The 22,004-nt window shown below is 31.8% G+C and overlaps 1 protein-coding gene across 2 annotated transcripts; it reads right to left on the reverse strand.

Annotated features, from left to right (window-relative positions):
• Positions 1-608: 608 nt before the first annotated feature.
• On the reverse strand, positions 609-16,299 carry LOC127710184 (uncharacterized). 2 transcript variants are annotated; one of them, XM_052215949.1, is made up of 4 exons: positions 16,172-16,299; positions 15,490-15,565; positions 13,065-13,199; positions 609-805 (listed from the first exon to the last, which is right to left on the reverse strand). In XM_052215949.1, the coding sequence occupies exons 1-4, from the start codon at positions 16,172-16,174 to the stop codon at positions 684-686; spliced, it is 336 nt and encodes a 111-aa protein (XP_052071909.1). In that variant the 5' UTR covers positions 16,175-16,299; the 3' UTR covers positions 609-683. The 2 variants fall into 2 exon arrangements, with proteins under 2 accessions (XP_052071909.1, XP_052071908.1); XM_052215948.1 differs by lacking the exon at positions 609-805 and adding an exon at positions 10,116-10,312.
• Positions 16,300-22,004: the final 5,705 nt, after the last annotated feature.

Below are 22,004 nucleotides of genomic sequence, written 5' to 3' on the forward strand. Positions count from 1 at the left end.
ACCTATAATCTCTGATCTATTTGTAGTTGCTTTTTAATGCCCATCTGCTAGACTATATCTTTGGGGACAAACTATCTATATGTTTCAAACTTATTATAGCTTTAGTTTTACTGTGAAATTAAAAAATGTTTTCAAAACATGTAAAGCTTCCACTGCAATTTAATTATTGCCTGTTTTTGGTCAACTTATTATGTAAGAAGAACATGTATAGTAAAACACCGCTTTATATCAGTATACATACTTACACCAGCAGCTACCATCTTTTCATTCTGGAGTGAAGGGCCTTTTGAAATCACATATTTTACAATGATACTAGTGAGTAGATTTACAAAATTCGTTAATGAGCTCCGTTTTACAAACACCTGTGATACAAGTAGTCAGCCAAAATAAACTATCAATAGACCAATTAAAAGATTACTCGAGTTGTAAATATGTGCTAAATTGGATAGTCTATGGAAAGGTATATACTATGAAATTAAGAGCTTGGGGCAAGCCCCTCGCTCTAAATATCATAGTATATACCTTTCCATAGACTAACCTAGACATAGATTTTTAAATATCTTTAAATATTTTTTCGTTTTATGTTAACTAAACTAGCCCGTTTATTAAAAAAAAAGAAATAAGAATTCAATGTTTCTTTCAGGTTTCTTTCAGGTTTGTTTGTCGTCTTTTTCTTGAAATATCTATGACAATACTCCAGAAGATATCACACGTGTTCTTTTGGATGATGCTATACTTATACAGACGCATAAAGCCATCTGATAAAAATTAACTACTAATGATGCACTTCCACTGTCACCAGAACCTGCAAAATGAAACATAAGCCTTACTAGGTAGATTACACAAAACACCCTTTCCTAAGACAAAATTGTTGTTTTGTGTTTTATAGCAATAACAAAAAAAAAGGAAAGACACAAACATAAAACATTATTCATAGACTCTCACTAACAAGTACTGATTTGGTGCATTACTACAATGCCTACTCTCGGAGCATGTGCTGAATGTTTGTTTCACGGAATATTTCCGTACGAGAAAAAAAAAGGGCGTTGGTTTTTTGGTTTTAATTATTTCACATTTTGTCCTGTCGGGGTATTTTATAGCGACTTTACGGTACGGGTTTTGCTTATTGTTGAAGCTCGTACGCTGTACCAAAGTTGCTTAAACCCGCTTCATTTTGAATCTGTTGGAGAGCTGTCTCATTGGCAATCATACCACATCTTATTTTATATACATGTAGCACTTCCTACATGTACATGCTTGTTCTCTTAGCTTCAATGGAATTATGGAAAATGTAATAGAGACAGCAACTCAACGTCAAACAATAAATATATTCTAGGATAAAATTATAATTTTACGATAGACAGTTTTCTGAACAATATGTTAAGAAATAGAGATGGAAGATGTCAAAGGGCTTTCAAAACTCGAAGGTAAACTGACAACACCATGGTAAAAAACGAAACGACGACACAAAGACAAAAAGTTCTCAAAACACCACAATGAAAACTAAAGACAGATCAACGCAATACCATCAAAAACTTGAGATGATCTCAGGTGCTCCGGAAAATTTAACTCATTCCACTTAATAGTGCCTTGATTGATTTCACATTATAACATTTGAAATTGTCGACGAATACAGGTTGCGCAAGCTTTGTAGAGAGGTACATTTCATTATGTAATGCACTAATCTTATGCAGCCTAGATTGTATCTTCTGACATCGGACTCAGACTTCTCTTATATTGAGTTTTACTGTGCGTACTGTTGTGCGTTTATTTTTTCTACATTGGCTAGAGGTATAGGGGGAGGGCTGAGATCTCAAAAAACATGTTTAACCCCGCCGCATTTTTGCGCCTGTCCCAAGTCAGGAGCATCTGGCCTTTGTTAGTCTTGTATCATTTTTTAATTTTAGTTTCCTGTGTATAATTTGGAGTTTAATATGACGTCCATTATCACTGAACTAGTATACATATTTGTTTAGGGGGCAGCTGAAGGGCGCCTCCGGGTGCGGGAGTTTCTCGCTGCATTGAAGACCCATTGGTGGCCTTCGGCTGTTGTCTGCTCTATGGTCGGGTTGTTGTCTCTTTGACACATTCCCCATTTCCATTCTCAATTTCATTATAGGTCAAAGTACGGTCTTCAACATGGAGCCTTGGCTCACACCGAACAGCAAGCTATAAAGGGCCCCAAAATTACTAGTGTAAAACCATTCAAACGGGAAAACCAACGGTCTAAGCTATATAAAAAACGAGAAACGAGAAACACTTATGAACCGCATCAACAAACGACAACTACTGAACATCAGAATCCTGACTTAGGACAGGTGCAAACAAATGCAGCGGTATAAATAGTATGCGTTCCAAGCGCTTTTCTGTATTTACTTTCATCAGGAACGCTCAAAACCAAATATTTGAAAGCTAATGAACGTATAAGTACCGAAACAAGTGAATAGTTATATGACCGCAAGGGACCTTAAATCAGAAATCCATATAAGGTTTACTTTGCCTGATGGAGCAGGAACCTTATTTTCTTAATAATTTCTTAAGTACTGACTAGTGGGCTGATGATACCCTAGCCTCTGGAACTAATTGTGCACCAGCAGCTGAATCTTCCCAGTGCTTAAACAATAATATAATACTTAACAGGTTTGTATGCATTCGAAGCGATTTTCTAGTGGATTTGTAAGTTGAAGGTAAAAGAACTCACTAACTTGAAAGTGACATATCTACTCTAGTATTGTACAAACATGTAAAATATCAAACGTCAAATACAAACGATAAGAATTTTAAGCAACAGCAGCAAAACATTTTTGACAGAAACAATATGTCTTTCTTCATTGAGACACAAAAACTAAATGTGGAAGGTATTGTCCATCACACAAAACATAAAACCAAGGATAGAAAGATGTCATTCTAAAGTTCTTTTTTTTTAGAAATATATTTAAAATGTGATCCACATACAAAGAAAATGATAGTTAGTTATGGCAAGCCAACCAACCGCTGTAATCGTAGCGAACTCTCATTGTATTGCACTTTCAATTAAGAATTGAATGCTTCTTTTTGTAAATTTTTTGGGATGTAAAAGCGTTGACCGAAGTACATTTTGTATGAAGCGCTTTATTCTAAAAATGTGCGCACGGTCAACGCTTTTAAAACCCTATAAAATTACCAAAAGAAGCATTCAGTTATATAGATACAATGGATAAGCGTGGATTCTTGAAAAAGAAACCATGAGCCCGAAGGGCGAATGGTTTGTTTTTTCATGAATCTACGTTTATCCATTGTATCTATAACTTAAACTATTGTGTTAATTTCTTTTCAAAATTAAAGCCTTTTCTTAATTAGATGGTATTGTAAGTGAGTTTAAATAACCATGTTATCGTGTCCAACGATGCATTGATATTTCTCAGATCACAATTAATTAGTTAACAAAATACAAATATAACACTTCTACCTTGAAAGATCTTTATATTATCAGGCATCTGAATATTATCTGTTTTTACAAAATAAGACATTTTCGAACTTATTTCTAATAAAATTGAGAATGGAAATGGGGAATGTGTCAAAGAGACAACAACCCGACCAAAGAGCATATATAAAGTATATATAATAAGTATGTTACCGAAATTTCTAGCACTCTAGGCACACCACGATTTTCTAGCATAGGAATTTGCGAACAAATATTTGTAAAATTATGTAGTAAAACAGATGAAATCAAACTATATTTATACAACAAAAATTGACAAATAGAATGTAATCATTTTTGTTTCAAACATGTGAAATAGCCAATAATAATCCAAAAAATAAACGGTAAAACACGCTATTACATGTATTACAAAAATATCCACTATAACATGCAAAATTAGAAAAAAAAACAGAATTGGGTCAACAGAGATAATACAGGGATTCGAACCTAAACCGACAAATCCCTATCTTTTAACTCGTTGATTTTAAGCATGCTAACCTCGCGGCTACCAACTTATACTATACGACTGCCCATTGTGTATATATAAAGGTACAACCCCTGTGTGTCCGATGTTCATTTATATATATAAAATAGACATCTAAGTTGTAACCCATTGGTAGCCGAGAGGTTTCGTCGATATGTTGATGTCAGTCATTCATAACAGATTTCAAGGAAGGGTTCGATTCCCAGTGAAGGCATATACAAATTACAAAAATTAAAAGTAAGTTTTTAAATTAATTCCATTAGTGAACAGAAATCAGTAAATTAGCCAATTCAACCTTAATGAAATTAGACACACAAAGGATACAATTGAATATAATTTGGTGAGTCCATTTCAGCGGCAGATTTAGGAAGCGTTGATTCTAGAAAAAGAATCCACGGTAAATGAATAGGCTGACGTCACCACAATGGTTTAAATACTTATAACTACATTTTTTTTGCTAGGATCACGAAAACACTTTTATTTACCTGTGCACTTTATTGTGGAAGCTCATGTCATCATGAATGTTACATTTCATTTTGAAATGAAGGTTAATTTCATTTTGAAATGAAGGTTAATTTCATAATGACGCGAGATTGCTGTTACCCAATCAAAATAACGTACTATAATGAAACATACATGTAATGTAATTATTAAAAAATAAAATCAATGATCATGGTGATGTGTATAATTGATTACATTTACTTCATTTAAACTCTGGTAATTAGTTGTCTCATTGGCAATCAGACCAAATTTCCTTATTATTTAGAATAAACATGACTGCAACTTCGGTAAAATATGTCAAGAGTAAAGTCTTCTTACAAATGTACACTTAAAACTATGATTGATTGATTGGTGCTTCACTCTTTTTTCAGCACTATTGCGCTATTTCGTGGCAGTCAGTTTTTGTTGGTGGACCGACCTTTGGTAGGAAAACTGACAATCCTAGTCAATTAAGATAGGAATCGAACGCTTCCGCAACGTGCGGGACTCGAACTCACAAACCGTAGTGTTCACAGTCAAGTGATACAGTAGTTGGACTACTTAGACCACTCGGCCACCGTGCTCCCCCTGAAAACTTTGAAATGGCTTACATATTCATGAAAGCAACCAATACTGCAGATGGACTGCGCAACATTTTCAATAAAAATACTGACGAAAAACAAATAGATATTTATAAAATTTCTTATCCTACTCCATTGCCAGACATCACAAAAATGCACTGGAATCATATCTGTGACAAAAGTATACAAACAAAAATAAGTTATGATTTCTACGGTGATGTTGTTTAATCCGTACATTGAGATACTAACCTTGTTAACTCATTGATCCTGTGAATAAACCAAATGTATACGTAAAAGCATGCCATTTAATCCGTTGTAATCCGTTAATCATTGTTTTATCGGTATTAACATTGATTTTTGTTTTTGATAAATCAAAACATTACTAAGTAGATTTCAATACAGTTATAAAAGATTATGGTCTTACATCTTATCTATACTATGTATTTATAGCTAGGCAATGTGCAAAGTACTAGTATATGCTTTTCTCAGACTCCTTATGACGTTATTACACTGCATCCACTAAATGTGCACTGGTATATACTTTCGTTTGAAAAAACAGGATTCATTTATTAGTTACCATTGGCTTTGAACTAGCTTACAGTAACTGCGAGTACTCTAACATTTGTCTTAGTTCGGTACTTTGTGTCTTTTGTTTTTATGTGAGTTGTTTTCGTGTTTTGAGCCAATTTGGGGAGTCAAACCATTTCCTACTGATTTTTACATGTTTGATAGTGTGTTCTTATATTGAGTCTTTTCACCACTTTCCCAGAGTAAGGGAGGATTAAGTGTTTTATAACCTTTTTAACCCTACCACAGTCATTGTCGGCCTGTTCCAAGTCAGGAACCGTTTATTCAGAGGTTGTCGTTGGTTGCTGTTCGTCATATTTGTTTTTTGTTTTGTCATAGATCAGGCCGTTGATTTTTGCGTTTGAATTGTGTTACATTTGATCATATCGGTGCCTTTTATATCCCATTGTTGAAGGCCTTACGGTGACATGTAGTTCCTTATTCCTCGTCATTTGAACATTGTTAGATAGCTGTCTCATTGGCAATCCTACTACGTCTCCCTTATTCTTTTATTTATCATGTATGGATCCTAAAGGATAAATGCTACAGAGATCATGCTACAACATATCGTCATTGTGTGCACGAAATTGACCCCGACTTTCAAAACATGGACAACTTTTTATTTCTATATTTGCAAAAGTCATAGAATTGAAGACATAGTGTTGGAACTGTGAAGCCGACTCCTCCTTATCCGAATGATCTATCCATGAATTTCATGTATATTCTGGAAATTCAGAATTTTATTGATCTACTTCTCTTGAAATTATGCAGTTACCGGGAAATGAATAATGCTATTATATGGTAGCAACAATTAAGCCAGCCAATTAACGTAACTGTCTATATTCCATGTTTGTCTGCTGCGAATACCCCCAAATACTATATTATATGGTCAAAATGAATTCAATCGATTTTTTTTTTGCAGGATGTTAATATATAGATATAAGAAGATGTGGTATGAGTGCCAATGAGACAACCCTTCATCCAAGTCAAAATCTATAAAAGTAAACCATTATAGGTCAAAGTATGGTCTTCAAGACGGAGCCTTGGCTCACACCGAACAGCAAGCTATAAAGGGCCCCAAAAATTACTAGTGTAAAACCATTCAAACGGGAAAACCAACGGTCTAATCTATATAAAAAACGAGAAACATGTTCACAAAAAGCATGTATACATCTATTATCTAATTAAAGCCGACATGAGGTGTATATCAATGGAAGTGGCTTTTTCCAGAATATTCTAAGGAAGTCCAGGGATATTATTTTGATAAAACATTTGAACTTTGTTTTAGAGGAATGAAAACTAATCTTCCTTTAACTAAGCTCAAAAGACTTCCCTGTAAAGCTGCTGTCTAGTTGAGAAAATGTTAGCTGGTCTCATTTCCTAAATGGAACAAATATGTTTGTTCCAGTGCTTTTATAGAAATAACCACAAGCACAAATTCGTTGTAAGTGAAATTATATCGTTTGGTAGAGCGGGGTGAAAACTACGACACTTTTTTTCAACTGAATTGGAACGAATTGTCTGTAAATCTCGTTTGCATAACGAAATAAATATGTTACAGTGTTCTGGTTGAAATACACAAAACTACAAATTCGTTTTAGGGGAAATAATTCGGAATTATATCCATAATTTACCAATAAGACACACTCTAGTCTTAGTTTTTTACATAGCTGTTTAGATTCTTTTACATCCTTAGCTTTAAATATATATGGCTTTGAACGTTCCTGATGAAGGTAAATCCAGAAAAGCGTCTCGGACGCATGAAATCTATAACATGTTGTTTTCATTTTTTTAAATGAATTTTCAAGTATCAATACAATCGTAAAATGTAACAGAACTTATATAATGAAAAATAAATTGATTTATGTCCCGCCTTTTTAAAAGAGAACATGGAGAATGCACTTGTAAAGATGTATGTATCGAAATAGGTGAGACAACCTTTAAAGATAAAAGTAGGGTCTTGTATTTTTTAATACCTTTGGAGGTCTTAGGGCATATCTGAAGTGATTTTTTTGAAAGTATATTACGATATTAAACTATATTCTAAAATGCATCAAGTAAGGACAGCAGCATACCTTGTATTCTTATGGTCTTAGGACATAAAACATTTTATTTTCACTCATATTACAAAATAGATTTGGTAGACTTAGTCTTTTCTTGCTTGTAATGCGTTTTTGTTGTAATAAACTAATAAGACTTACATTCCGTAAACTGCAACTGAAGAAATAATATTTTTCTGCTAAATATATTCCCATGAAAACATCTTGTGATGTCGTTAAGGGAACGGAAAAAAAAAAAACAAGAACTGTCTTCAGTCCATCTTATGGTTCAATATGAATGTAAAATATATGTATTAAAGAGTTGTTACATTGAAATATAGGAGAATTGATTGCGATGCAAATCCGTGTAGTAAAATATGTCCTCTAATTCTATTAAATCTTCAGGGCCTACATTTTCTATTTTAAAACAAATAACCTTTAATTTCAAAACGGCATAAAATTGCAACAAAAGAATACATGATATATATTTTCACAAATTATTAATATATATATATAATATATACTTCGTCGTCTCAAATTTGGCCCAACAAAGTTACATCTGCAAATTTGCGGTACCATGTTACACAAATGTCATTTATAATCGTTTTCGTGATGAACGGCTTTTCTGAACTTTTTTTGCTTTGTACTTTTTCCGTTTGTTAATTTTGTACATTGTTTTTATTTTTATACATGTACCTATTATTATGATAATTTAAGAAATATAAGTTTTAAATAAAATAAGATGCATTATATTAATGCAAAAAAAAAACCAAATGCTTCTAATTAGCATATACACATAAAGTAGTATAGTTCTAAGACCATCTCCATTAGGATCAAACGTTGTTTATCATAAAATAAATACACGCACACACATGCACTGGCCAAATATAATTGCAAACGTTTCAATTGTTGAACGTTACAGTTACAATCTCACCGTATACGAACGTAAAAAAAAGACACTAGCTAGTCCTGATGAATTTATTTTTTCTGAAAAAAAAAAAAAAAACGAAATTGACGGTACTTTATGAAAGTCAAACTTAAAAGTGTTCAGTCAATTTAACCGGGCAGATTTTTAGAAATAAATCAATTGGCTAATTAAAACGTCGTTTAATGCAGAGAACATCTGTTCATATGTTGTTGACTATTTTATCTACACTGATGTTAAGCGCGTTAATACCTAACAAAGAAACCACGGTTAATAATAATTAGCACATACTTACAACTTCTCGTCCAATCAAATTGCTTATATTTGCCTTCTAATTTTCATAGTACATACTTTTCCTGTGTACTAAGTAACTACGCATGAATGACCACAAGGGTAAGATTTCATTGTATCGTAATCAAGATATTTAAAACAAAAATTGCCACTGGCTATTTTGAAATAAAATGCTGTGTTCCAAATTAAATTAAATAGTTTGTAATTAGTTTTCACATTGATTTTAAATATCCTGCTATTAAAACCTTTGGATCTAAAAAATGTTTTTGACAATTGCAAATTTTATCATTTAAATAAAGGGTAATACATATGGTTCTTTATACCTTGATTAGAGTACAACGATATCTTAAAATTATGATAATGTATCATCCATGCAATTACTTTGTACACAGAAAAGTGTGTACTATGAAACCTTGTAAAGGAAAATTAAAGCAACTTGGTGATAATTTTTTACACTTTCTTAAGGAAAGTGATCTATTTCGTCATGAATTGATTGATTTATTGATTATTGGTTGCTTAATGTCCAGTGGCAAATATTTCATGCATGTTCAGGACGATGTCATGAATTGAAAAACTGTGATTATGTCTGAAGATAATGTGCCACCTATATATATATATATAAACATATTCTGATAAATCTTTTAGTTTTTACTTTGAACTAATAAAAAAAAAAACACAAAACCTATAATCTCTGATCTATTTGTAGTTGCTTTTTAATGCCCATCTGCTAGACTATATCTTTGGGGACAAACTATCTATATGTTTCAAACTTATTATAGCTTTAGTTTTACTGTGAAATTAAAAAATGTTTTCAAAACATGTAAAGCTTCCACTGCAATTTAATTATTGCCTGTTTTTGGTCAACTTATTATGTAAGAAGAACATGTATAGTAAAACACCGCTTTATATCAGTATACATACTTACACCAGCAGCTACCATCTTTTCATTCTGGAGTGAAGGGCCTTTTGAAATCACATATTTTACAATGATACTAGTGAGTAGATTTACAAAATTCGTTAATGAGCTCCGTTTTACAAACACCTGTGATACAAGTAGTCAGCCAAAATAAACTATCAATAGACCAATTAAAAGATTACTCGAGTTGTAAATATGTGCTAAATTGGATAGTCTATGGAAAGGTATATACTATGAAATTAAGAGCTTGGGGCAAGCCCCTCGCTCTAAATATCATAGTATATACCTTTCCATAGACTAACCTAGACATAGATTTTTAAATATCTTTAAATATTTTTTCGTTTTATGTTAACTAAACTAGCCCGTTTATTAAAAAAAAAGAAATAAGAATTCAATGTTTCTTTCAGGTTTCTTTCAGGTTTGTTTGTCGTCTTTTTCTTGAAATATCTATGACAATACTCCAGAAGATATCACACGTGTTCTTTTGGATGATGCTATACTTATACAGACGCATAAAGCCATCTGATAAAAATTAACTACTAATGATGCACTTCCACTGTCACCAGAACCTGCAAAATGAAACATAAGCCTTACTAGGTAGATTACACAAAACACCCTTTCCTAAGACAAAATTGTTGTTTTGTGTTTTATAGCAATAACAAAAAAAAAGGAAAGACACAAACATAAAACATTATTCATAGACTCTCACTAACAAGTACTGATTTGGTGCATTACTACAATGCCTACTCTCGGAGCATGTGCTGAATGTTTGTTTCACGGAATATTTCCGTACGAGAAAAAAAAAGGGCGTTGGTTTTTTGGTTTTAATTATTTCACATTTTGTCCTGTCGGGGTATTTTATAGCGACTTTACGGTACGGGTTTTGCTTATTGTTGAAGCTCGTACGCTGTACCAAAGTTGCTTAAACCCGCTTCATTTTGAATCTGTTGGAGAGCTGTCTCATTGGCAATCATACCACATCTTATTTTATATACATGTAGCACTTCCTACATGTACATGCTTGTTCTCTTAGCTTCAATGGAATTATGGAAAATGTAATAGAGACAGCAACTCAACGTCAAACAATAAATATATTCTAGGATAAAATTATAATTTTACGATAGACAGTTTTCTGAACAATATGTTAAGAAATAGAGATGGAAGATGTCAAAGGGCTTTCAAAACTCGAAGGTAAACTGACAACACCATGGTAAAAAACGAAACGACGACACAAAGACAAAAAGTTCTCAAAACACCACAATGAAAACTAAAGACAGATCAACGCAATACCATCAAAAACTTGAGATGATCTCAGGTGCTCCGGAAAATTTAACTCATTCCACTTAATAGTGCCTTGATTGATTTCACATTATAACATTTGAAATTGTCGACGAATACAGGTTGCGCAAGCTTTGTAGAGAGGTACATTTCATTATGTAATGCACTAATCTTATGCAGCCTAGATTGTATCTTTATCACTGTCTATTCATACTTTGTGTAGAGGTCATAGTCTTTTTATTGTTCGATATTACAATTCTAGCAAAAAGGTGATTTGTTTCAGGCATGAAGTGGAGAAATATATTTTCTAACTATTCAAACTGATAATAAAACAGCATTGACTTTAAACAAAATGCTCCGGTATTATCGATAAAATAGTTGTTTTTATGAAAGTTGAAATGAAACGAACCTGAGTGTTATTGAAAAAAGTGTTTGTCTCGGTAAAAACTAACTGATATTTATTTTTATTTTTACGTTCTTATTAAATGGCTTTTAATCACAAATGCCACCGATATAAAAATTCATACTTGGTATTTGCGGATTGTTTGCAAGTCTGAGTGGATGGATCTTTGACAAATGTATAAAATATGTTTCAACCAGCCACGTCCGCTTAGGTTTATATATGTTCAAATAAATCTTACTGACAGTGTCTGTAGGTATCGAGGACTAAGCATACAAAGCATAGAGATTATTTCCAGTAGCCTCGACCAAATAAGCATCACTAGTTGAAAATTTCCAAATGTGAAATATGATTGATCATATCAACTATAATTTGTCGGATTTAAAAGGTATATTCCATGGTTGAAACCCCCTTTTCTATTTTGTTTTGTTTCTAAATGCACAACAAATTGACAAAAGTTTAACCATTGAATCCAATATCTTCCCCCAGAATGCACTTTTAAATTTTTTAGACATATTTTAAAGGAACCTAGGTAAATAAATAGCCATGTATAATAATCACGTCAACTATTTCCCTAATATTGAATTAAAAATATTTTAAAGAAATCAGTCACTGTAGTTTACCAATTTTCAAATCTAAAATATTAATTAACACTAGAAAAAACCAATGCGAGTGCGGCTTGAAGACTACTTGAAATGTTTATGGTGATACACAACTTGGGTTCGTGTTTCTCAAACTGTTTTTATGCACAGATGTATCATGTTGATAGTTATGATTAATTTGTCAGTTCTTCTTCCATAGGAGTTTGAATGTCCAATTTGTAGCTTCTGTCTCTGTGTTACACAGGTGCTCCTAGAACGGAGGAAGTAACTCAGAGAAGAAGAAGACAACCTAGAACACTGATGATTAAAACATTTCTCAGTGGTGCTAGTTTGTAGTATTTCCTTTTTTTTTCGAAAGGTGCGAGTCATGCAAGTTCTGTCTCTGTGTGATACGGGAGCACCAAGAACGTGTGAAATAACTAAGAGAAGACCATCTAGAACTCTCTGATGATTTAAAACGTTTCTTCAGTGGTGCGAGTTTGTAGTATTTTTTTTTTCGAGTGGTGCGAGTTCTGTCTCTGTGTGGCACGGGTGCTCCGAGAAAGGAGGAATTTACTTAGAGAAGAAGAATCTAATGATGTAACACTTTTCCTCGAGTTTGTTATATTTCTTTTTTTTTGTGGTGAGAGTTTGAAAAAGTGATGCTAGTTGTAATAATTAGTGAGAGTGTTTGAATGGTGCGAGTTGGCCGTGGACCGAGTTGTCATAAATTCAAGACAAAACAAATACAAAACCATTTCCGCCCGCTCACAAAACGTAGACAGTAAGGAACCAGCTACGAAAATGCATTTGGGGTTTGATAAATTAAGCTACGCTAATTAAAGAAATTATTATATGAAGTTAAAAAGTACATTACATACACTTACTATTTATTATTATATAATACTTCAGACAATCGTCAGCTCGGAGGCAAACCGGCTAAAAAATGTTTGTCTACAAATTTAATAGTATAGAAGATACAAACTCTAGACAGAACAACACGGTAACTTAAAGATGATATGATATCAATCAAAAAGTACAAATTTCCTATTCCTTGTATACCTGATGCACTAGTTACTGGTGTTACTGTAGCTGTCGTCGGTTCTGTTGTTGTTGAAGTTGTCGTCAGTTCTGCTGTTGTTGAAGTTGCCATCGTCGGCTCTGTTGCAGTGGAAATTGTCGTCGGTTCTGTTGTAGCTGTAAGTGAGAAATTAACAATTAACGTTTTTTGTGAATTATGTCTCTCTATTTTGAGTTGATCGTTATTTTTAGTAATAATTCTTGAGCAGCAACATGGGATTACTGCTCTTAACTATACTATTTAAAAATGGTTGAATCAAATTGACCTTCTTCAGATCAGGTTAGAAACTTTTTTGAATAATTCTTTGAGCAATGTAATACATTCTTTAGTGTTTCTATGAAATGGTTACTTCGATCAAAGCGGATGAAAAAAAAAAAAAAAATACGTAATTACGTATATGGTGAATTTTTTTTTTTTTATAATTAGGCATAATAGTAATATTTGATTAATTGGACATTACTAGGAACGCCTACTAATGGCGAGCACTAAGGAACGATAACTATTTCTACTCTATCACATGAATTTTCAGTGAACTATTAGCCTTCCCCATATTTTTTTAGAATACCTTTTAATCCTAAAGTATCTATTGGGCACATATTTTTCGTTTGCTTTGATTTCTGTTACGTATACGCAAGTAACTTGTATTCCTATCTTTTTGCGTATTTCATTTCAGTGTCCTTCGGCTATAAATTTGCTTTCTGTAATTCTACATTAAATGATATGTGGCTAATCATGTGAATTTTCTTTTTTTACTTAGTATTTATTTTGCTAAATCACTCGACATTACGTCTTTAGCTTTTACTTTGTTATTTGATGATATCACTATAAAACTCTTTTTTTTAGCGCATGGCAAACTTATTTATTTCCAGATCTTATTTTTCATATGGTTATGTTGCAAAATCGTACACCATCGTCATATTGCAATCATTATTACAGAGCTGTTCTTGCTTCACTCCCTTTAACTATTCTCGAAGCTTCTCCGTATATCAAACTAATTAAAATACTTTTGATATCAATTTACTCTTGGTGCTCGTTTGACTTTTTTTGCTGTAAGGATTTAATGATAATGTATGACAAGTTCAAACTGTTTTTTTTCCAGATCCAATACTCTTCCAAAAAACATGCATTCTCAAGATAAAAAAAAATAGCAAAATGAAAAAAGAGAGAACGGCGTGTCGATAAACAATATGCCAGACTTTCTTTTCAGTACATTATCATGAATAAAATAATTAGTAGGCCTATTTTTTCACTTTTAAAATGTGTGAATGAAGATAAAACAAATATGACTAAGTAGTGCACGTAGTTACTTTTGTTTAATACGCTTTATTAACTGGATGTTCGCTACTCTTGTTTTTGATTCTTTGTCAGATATTCGGAATCCTCTATCCACGTAGTTCCAATACATACTCCTACTTTTCTTTTCATAATTTAATAAATTTATTTAAAAAAAGCTATTTTCGAAAATCTTATAGAATTCTTGTTACTTTTTTACAGTTTTGAAGTATGAAGGTGCTAATGTTATATATATGTGTAAAATCTTCAAAGACTCGTTTCCCACCAAATTTTCAATTGCTCATTTCTCAAAAAACATGAACACGGACCTTTCCTTTTTTCTGCTTTTTGAGTTTCATTATTTATATACCATCCTTTTATATCAGTTTTTGTTAAAAGCTTGTTATTATGAAACAGAGGAGCAAGCATCCCTAAAACTGTAACCAGTACATACTTTATACAGTAAAACTGTGATCAGTACATACGTTAAACAGTAAAACTGTGATCAGTAAATACGTTATACAGTAAAACTGTGATCAGCACATACGTTATACAGTAAAACTGTGATCAGTACATACGTTATACAGCAAGACTGTCAGCAGTACATTTGTTATACAGTAAAACTGTGAGCAAAACATAATAATAATTATGTTAAACAGAAAGTTTGTGGGCAATACATATGTTATACAGTAAAACTGTTAGCAGTACATTTGCTATACAGTAAAACTGTGAGCAATACATATGTTAAACAGCAAGATTGTGAGCAATACATTTGTTTTACAGTAAAACTGTGAGCAATACGTATGCTTAACAGCAAGATTGTGAGCAGTACCTATGTTAAACAGTAAAATTGTGAGCAGTACATATGTTATACAGTAAAACTGTTAGCAGCACATTTGTAATACAGTAAAACTGTTAGCAGTGCATATGTTATACAGCAAAATTGTGAGCAGTACATATGTTATACAGTAAAACTGTTAGCAGTACATTTGTTATACAGTAAAACTGTTAGCAGTACATTTGTTATACAGTAAAACTGTTAGCAGTGCATGTGTTATACAGCAAGACTGTTAGCAGTACATATGTTATACAGTTTGACTGTTGATAGTACATATGTCATACAGTAAAACTTACTATCATTACTACTTTTACCATGTTGAACCATTAGCGAAGTTGCAAAGCAAGTACAAATAATGACGTTTGCATAATTCTGAAAAGACAATGTTTGTATTTCATATTAAGCACATTAGTTTTATTTTCATCAAAATAAATAACTCCCACCTACCCCTCGCCTGTGAAAAAAAACCCCACGAAAAATGATGCTTTTGTTATAAAAAACAAGAAAGTAACCAATTCGTCATGATCAGTTCACCATTTAAGATTCAATTAAAGATCAAGTTATTTACGACATTTCATCTATCAGTATCCCTTTTTAAAAAGATGTAAGTTGTATGAACCTTACAACTTCATAACATAGTTTAAACTAAATTATCCATTTCGAGACACTCAGACGCTTTTCTATTGCATTTGTTTTTATGTTTATTCATCATTCATTTTATTCTCTTCATTCGAAACATTTGCAATTATGATAAATTTTTTACCCGGATATAGCTTAAAAAAGGAAACAACACGTTATAAATGTCATGCGTCGGTAGCGCTTTTCTGGATGTACCTTTATCAGGAACGTCAAAAGCCGATTACTTAAAATTAAAGGATGTATAAGAACCGACACCATTGAAGAGCTATATGATTAGTTAATAAAGGTTCCTTACTTCAATATACATATTTTCATCAAATAATAGCAAGTATAACTCACCATTTTAACTGTATTTTTTCTGAACTATTATAATAGCATAATCCAAATTAAATGAATGAACTCAAATGAAAACCTGTTAAAGTACCCTAACTACAACAATTTGTTTATTGTTTGTCAAAATTTGTCTATTGTTTCATCAAAACAAACCCAATCGTGATTAGATTAAGCAATAAGATACATCTGATAATAGTTTGAATATGATGTAATTGTATTCAAAGCTTGAACCCTATTTACAGTAAAGGCTGATATTTTGAACTAAGACATACTATGACAACAATAGAGTAAATGATGTATTTGTATGCAAATCATTCTAGATCAATGATATAACTGATATGTATTGTACAACGATGTTTATCTACAACCGGTTTATATTCGGCTTTGAAATAGATAACAAATTCTGAATATTTGCACTGATTTATTGACGTGTAATTTCTGCCGTTCTCAGTCTGATAACAAGCATTATAAAGAATCCGGTTAAAAATATGCATCATTCCATTTATTTGCTCGTTAATGAAAAAAAAACCGCATTATTTTACTTTATTCATGATTGGTAATAAATAGTAATATCTTAATTTCAAATGTGCAGTTAACGATGTATTCTTCTGACGTTACAGTTTCGTTGAAATCTCGTTCTGGAATTATTTCCAAAACATGTGATACAAGAGGAAAATATCAATGAATTTAAAAAATGTTATAATCAAACTTAACTCTGTGAAAAATTTCGTATTTACAATTAGTAGTTTTTGAGTAATCAATTTTTCAAATATTATTACCAATCAAGTCAGTCTTTTTAGCCAAAATTTTGAGAAAATGGGTGAGGGGTACAAGAAATGATTTTATCAGAAACATGTACATCCTATATTACTTTTTTCTTTTCAAATTTCTTAGATATTTATTTTTTCAATCATTTATAACAAAGTTGAAATAATATGCATTTTGTTCTTAAAACAGAGAAAAATCACAAATTTACAAAATTGACAGCATGGTTAATTTGACACAAAAAAAGCATCAAAATATGATAAAACTTTCTTATATTAACACCTACCTACAGTTTTTTTAAGTTAAATTTATTCACATTGGTCCACTTCCTCTTTAATTGAATGTATGAAAAAAAGTTTAATTGTGGAATTGTGATTTTTTTCCCGATAATAGCCCAAAAATAGGTAAAAATTGATGAAAAATGGGAAAATCATCAAAATTTGGTACTTTCAAAGGGCCGTAGCAAAAAAAAAAAGAAGTGCACCACCATATGATTTTTTCTTCACCAATAATGTTTTTACAGTCATATAAACCCAAAAATCAGGTTAAGAAAAAAAGTTTAATTCTAGAAATTTTTGGCTTCTCAGAGGTGTACATCCTTAAAAATGTATATCTCCTCTGCCCTTGACGATATATTCACCAATTACTTTATGAATAGTACGCATAATAATATAACTAAAGAAATATGTAAAATAAAGAAAAACAAAAATAAAAATGCGTTAATTTTCAAACAATATCATGACCAAAAACCCCATTTCTGTTAAGGTCTGTTTAAACTACGTGTATATGTAGGAAAGAATGAATCGAACACTCAGGAATTGAAAAAATGAGAAACTGGAACATTGCTCTAACAACATGGAAGAATTTTGATTGATGATTAACAGGACTCTAATGAAGATGATACGGGCCAAGATGACATTTGATGGGTCGAGAAAGGATTTAAATGAAGCTGGGAGACTAGGTGGATAGGTCGTAATATGGCACCACCATTGCTAGTAAGATCAATTTGGAACTAGAAATGCAGATTAATGCGATTTGTAACTTTAAAGAGCAAACTCAAGCTGAAAAAAACATTCACCAAAGGTTTGTATGCGATGAATTGACACCACGACTTCGATGTCTATGCAAGGTAAGAGGATAAAGTCGAACAGAAGGTTAATGAGTTTCCTATAGTGCAGTCAAGTAGAGTTTGCATAAGAAATTAAGGAAGGCGAGTTAAATCCGTTTCACCAAGACGAGATTGAAACATATTCACAATCAGTTTGGGAAATCAGTTGATGAGGAAATGATGCTATTTTGGTTTAATGACTCGCTCTGGCAACCTTAAAAATGTTGGTGAATTTCAATTTCAATCGACAAGCAAATAATCTGAGGTCGTGTTGATTATTATTTGTCGGACTGTTTGTCTCATGTGTTAGAGTAAGCTGCAAAATAGAACATGAATTTGACGTTCACTTTATACGAACGGCTCCAGGCTCGAATTCGCTAGATCTTCCCGTTTAAACAATAACGACATTTTTACTTTTGTGTCATTAAGAGGCTTTGTTCATAACACGATCGTTGTATTTATCCGATGTTAAAATCACTTAGACGATACATGTTTTGAGTGATTAATACCTTAAAATGGGAAACTTTTCCTCCGTCCATCTAGTTGTATACTCTTGCTCTTATGTCATATCATGGCTTGTAAAGATACGTTTCGTCCGTTTTGTAACACTTCGACAGAAGATAACAAAGTAACAATACAAATTTTTAAGTGAAAAAAAGGTTTAGATGTAGATATAATTATATTCAACTGTTTAAACGAGAGCCACTGAGGTGTCTTATTAAGACTAAATTGCCCTCTGGTGTACTTAATTATAATCTTTGTATCTCTAACGAGTTTTGTAATAATGCAACAATTTGAAAGTTAATAATTTTATTATTCTGACTTTAACATGTTTAAATTATGGATTTGTTCAATATCAAACTAGACTGAAAAAGACATAATTGCATTTATGCTTTCTTCCTACAACCCAAACAAACCACCAGAGGTTTAACATCAACTTGTATGAATCAGTGAGTAGCTTATGTATTTTACATTCTACTGGGCAATGCATAAATGAAAAGAGAAAACGGAAGGTGAATTGCGAAACTTTTACTTAATCAGAGTTGAAATTGTTCTCATATAAAAATAAACAATATATCCATTGTATATATACATTTGTACAAAAAGATGATAATGAATAAAAAACATGAAACGATAAAACGATAATACAGAATACAATAGCTTGGCCAAGGAAAGGATCAACTAAGCCATATAAAACTATTGAAATGCTATATGTAACACCTGCAACATAAGCATTCAGAAATGAAGATGAACATAGCCTAAAACAGGCATATTTACAAAAATTACATTTGTAATGGACCATAAGTGTAGATGAACATCTAACAAAAAAAATAATGTTGAAGGAGATGAAAGGGGGTGGAAGGAGGTAAATTTATAAAATCCCAAATAAAATTCTTGTTTATCGATCTTTAGATCAGCAAGAAAATGCAATAAGATGAATTGTCTAGAAACTGACAAATGGTCATCCTGTCAAAACATAGTAATGCAGGGAGTTACCCAAAGGAGTTAGGAAATGTAACCTAAACAAACCACCAGAGGTTTAACATTAACTTTTATGAATCAGCGAGTAGCTCCTGTATTTTACATTCTATTGTGCAATGTATAAATGAAAAGAGAAACAAGAAGGTGAATTTCGAAATTATTCAGAGTAAAAGAGTAAACATTTTTCTCATATAAAAATAAATAATATATACAGTTTACATATACATTTGTACAACAAGATAAGAATGAATGAAAAACATAAAACCATTATAATACAATAGCTTGGCCTAGGAAGGAGTAAGCTAAGCGATCAGAAAAGATGTAATGCAATAAATCTTTCCTTACCAACAAAGGCCAAGCATTTGGCAAAAAATATAAAATATCAGTTTAAAGACAATGTCCTTGTTAATATTTTTTTACAGCAACTTTATTACTATATTAACCTTTAATACAAAGATACGTTCAAATGAATAAAACAAACTAACAGTTAAAATACTGAATGTGATGAATAATATTTGGTAAGTTCTAAGTAGTGTATCAATACCAGCCCAAGCAAGTACTGCAAAATAAACATAAAGACAATTTCCATGTCAACAATTTTTACAGCAACTTTATTACAATATTAACTTTTAATACAATGTACAAAGCTGCGTCTAAATAAATAAAACAAATAAACAGTGAAATTAATGAACGTGACATAAAATATTTGAACAGTTCTAAGTAGTGATTCAATATCAGCCCAAGAAAGTACTGCAAAATAAACATAAAGACAATTTCCATGTCAACAATTTTTACAGCAACTATTATACAATATTAACCTTCAATAAAAAACTGTGTTCAAATGAATAAAACAAACAAACAGTAAAAATACTGAATGTGATGAATAACATTTGGTAAGTTCTAAGTAGTGATACAATATCAGCCCAAGCAAGTACTGCAAAAAAAAAAAAACAACATAAAGACAGGTCTTGTCAAAAATTTTACAGCAACTTTATAACAATATTAACCTTAATAAAAAGCTGCTTTCAAATAAATATAACGAATTAGACGAGACAGAAAAATCATCAAATATACGGGTAAGAGATTACATTAAGCATGCATTTTCTAATAAAGACTAAACGGCACAAGCAGTTAAGTTTGGTTAGATTAGCACGGTAGCCTTCTTCTATGACCCATCCATATATTGTGCATAAAAAAAAATATGTTTTTTAATTAAAGAAACTCTTTCTGGAAAACTTTAGAAAAGTAAAAAAGCTTTTAATGACTTTTATCCACCGGCCAAAACATGATCTATATACAATGTATATCTAAATATAAAATTCAATTGACCGAAAACCTGGAATAGAAGGAATATATATTAACAAAATTCGTGGTCTATTACCAACATCTATTGACCAAATACACGTTCTATAAGTAACATTTACAGACAAAATACGTATTAGTCCATAACCCAAATTTATTGACCAAACATATGGTTTATAAGTAACATCTATTGACCATGTTGACCAAATACTGGTCCTTTACCAACATCTGTTTACCAAAAACATGGTTTATAAGTAAAATCTAATGACAAAATACTGGACTGTTACCTACATCTATTTACCAAAAAGATGGTGTATACATAACATCTAATGACCAAATTCACGGTTTGTTATAAACATTTATTGGCCAAATACATGGTTTATAAGTAACATCTATCGACCAAATACATGGTCTGTTACCAACGTCATGAACGTATTGACCAAATACATCGTTTATAAGTAACATGTAATAAACAAATTCATGGTATGTTACCAACGTGATGATGCAATACATATTTATATGTAAAATCAATTTAACAAATACATGTACATGGTCTATATAAAACGTATATATCTAAAAATCATATTCTTTTGAACAAAAACATGTTCATACGCAAATGTATATATCAAAACACCTTATTCTATTGAACAAATACATGGTGTGCATAAAATGAATATATCTAAAATCATTTTCTATTAAACAAATACATGGTCTACATTAAATGTATATATCTAAAAATCATATACTATATAACAAATGAAGGTCTACATGTTTAAAGAAATAATAATCGCAAACGCTGTTGTGGAATACACTGCTACATAATGTTTCTTTTATGTTTGCTATATATTTTATAAATATAAACATATCGGATATTTTCATTATGTCGTAACTACAATACCCTCCCTTTTCACGAATGTACTTACCGAATTAAACTATTTACCGGATTTGTAATAACATAAGCAATAATACGACGGGTGCCACATGTGGAGCAGAATCTGCTTACCTTTCCGGAGCATCTGAGATCACACCCAGTTTTGGTGGGGTTCGTGTTGCTTAGTCTTTGGTTTTCTATGTTGTGTCGTCTGTGCTATTGTTTGTCTGTTTGTCTTTTTTTTTTGGCCATGGCGTTGTCAATTTGTTTTCGATCTATGAGTTTGACTGTCCCTCTGGTGTCTTTCGTCC

The sequence above is a fragment of the Mytilus californianus genome, unplaced genomic scaffold, assembly GCF_021869535.1.
Source record: "Mytilus californianus isolate M0D057914Y unplaced genomic scaffold, xbMytCali1.0.p SCAF_7, whole genome shotgun sequence".
In the NCBI taxonomy this organism is placed as follows: Eukaryota; Metazoa; Mollusca; class Bivalvia; order Mytilida; family Mytilidae; genus Mytilus; species Mytilus californianus.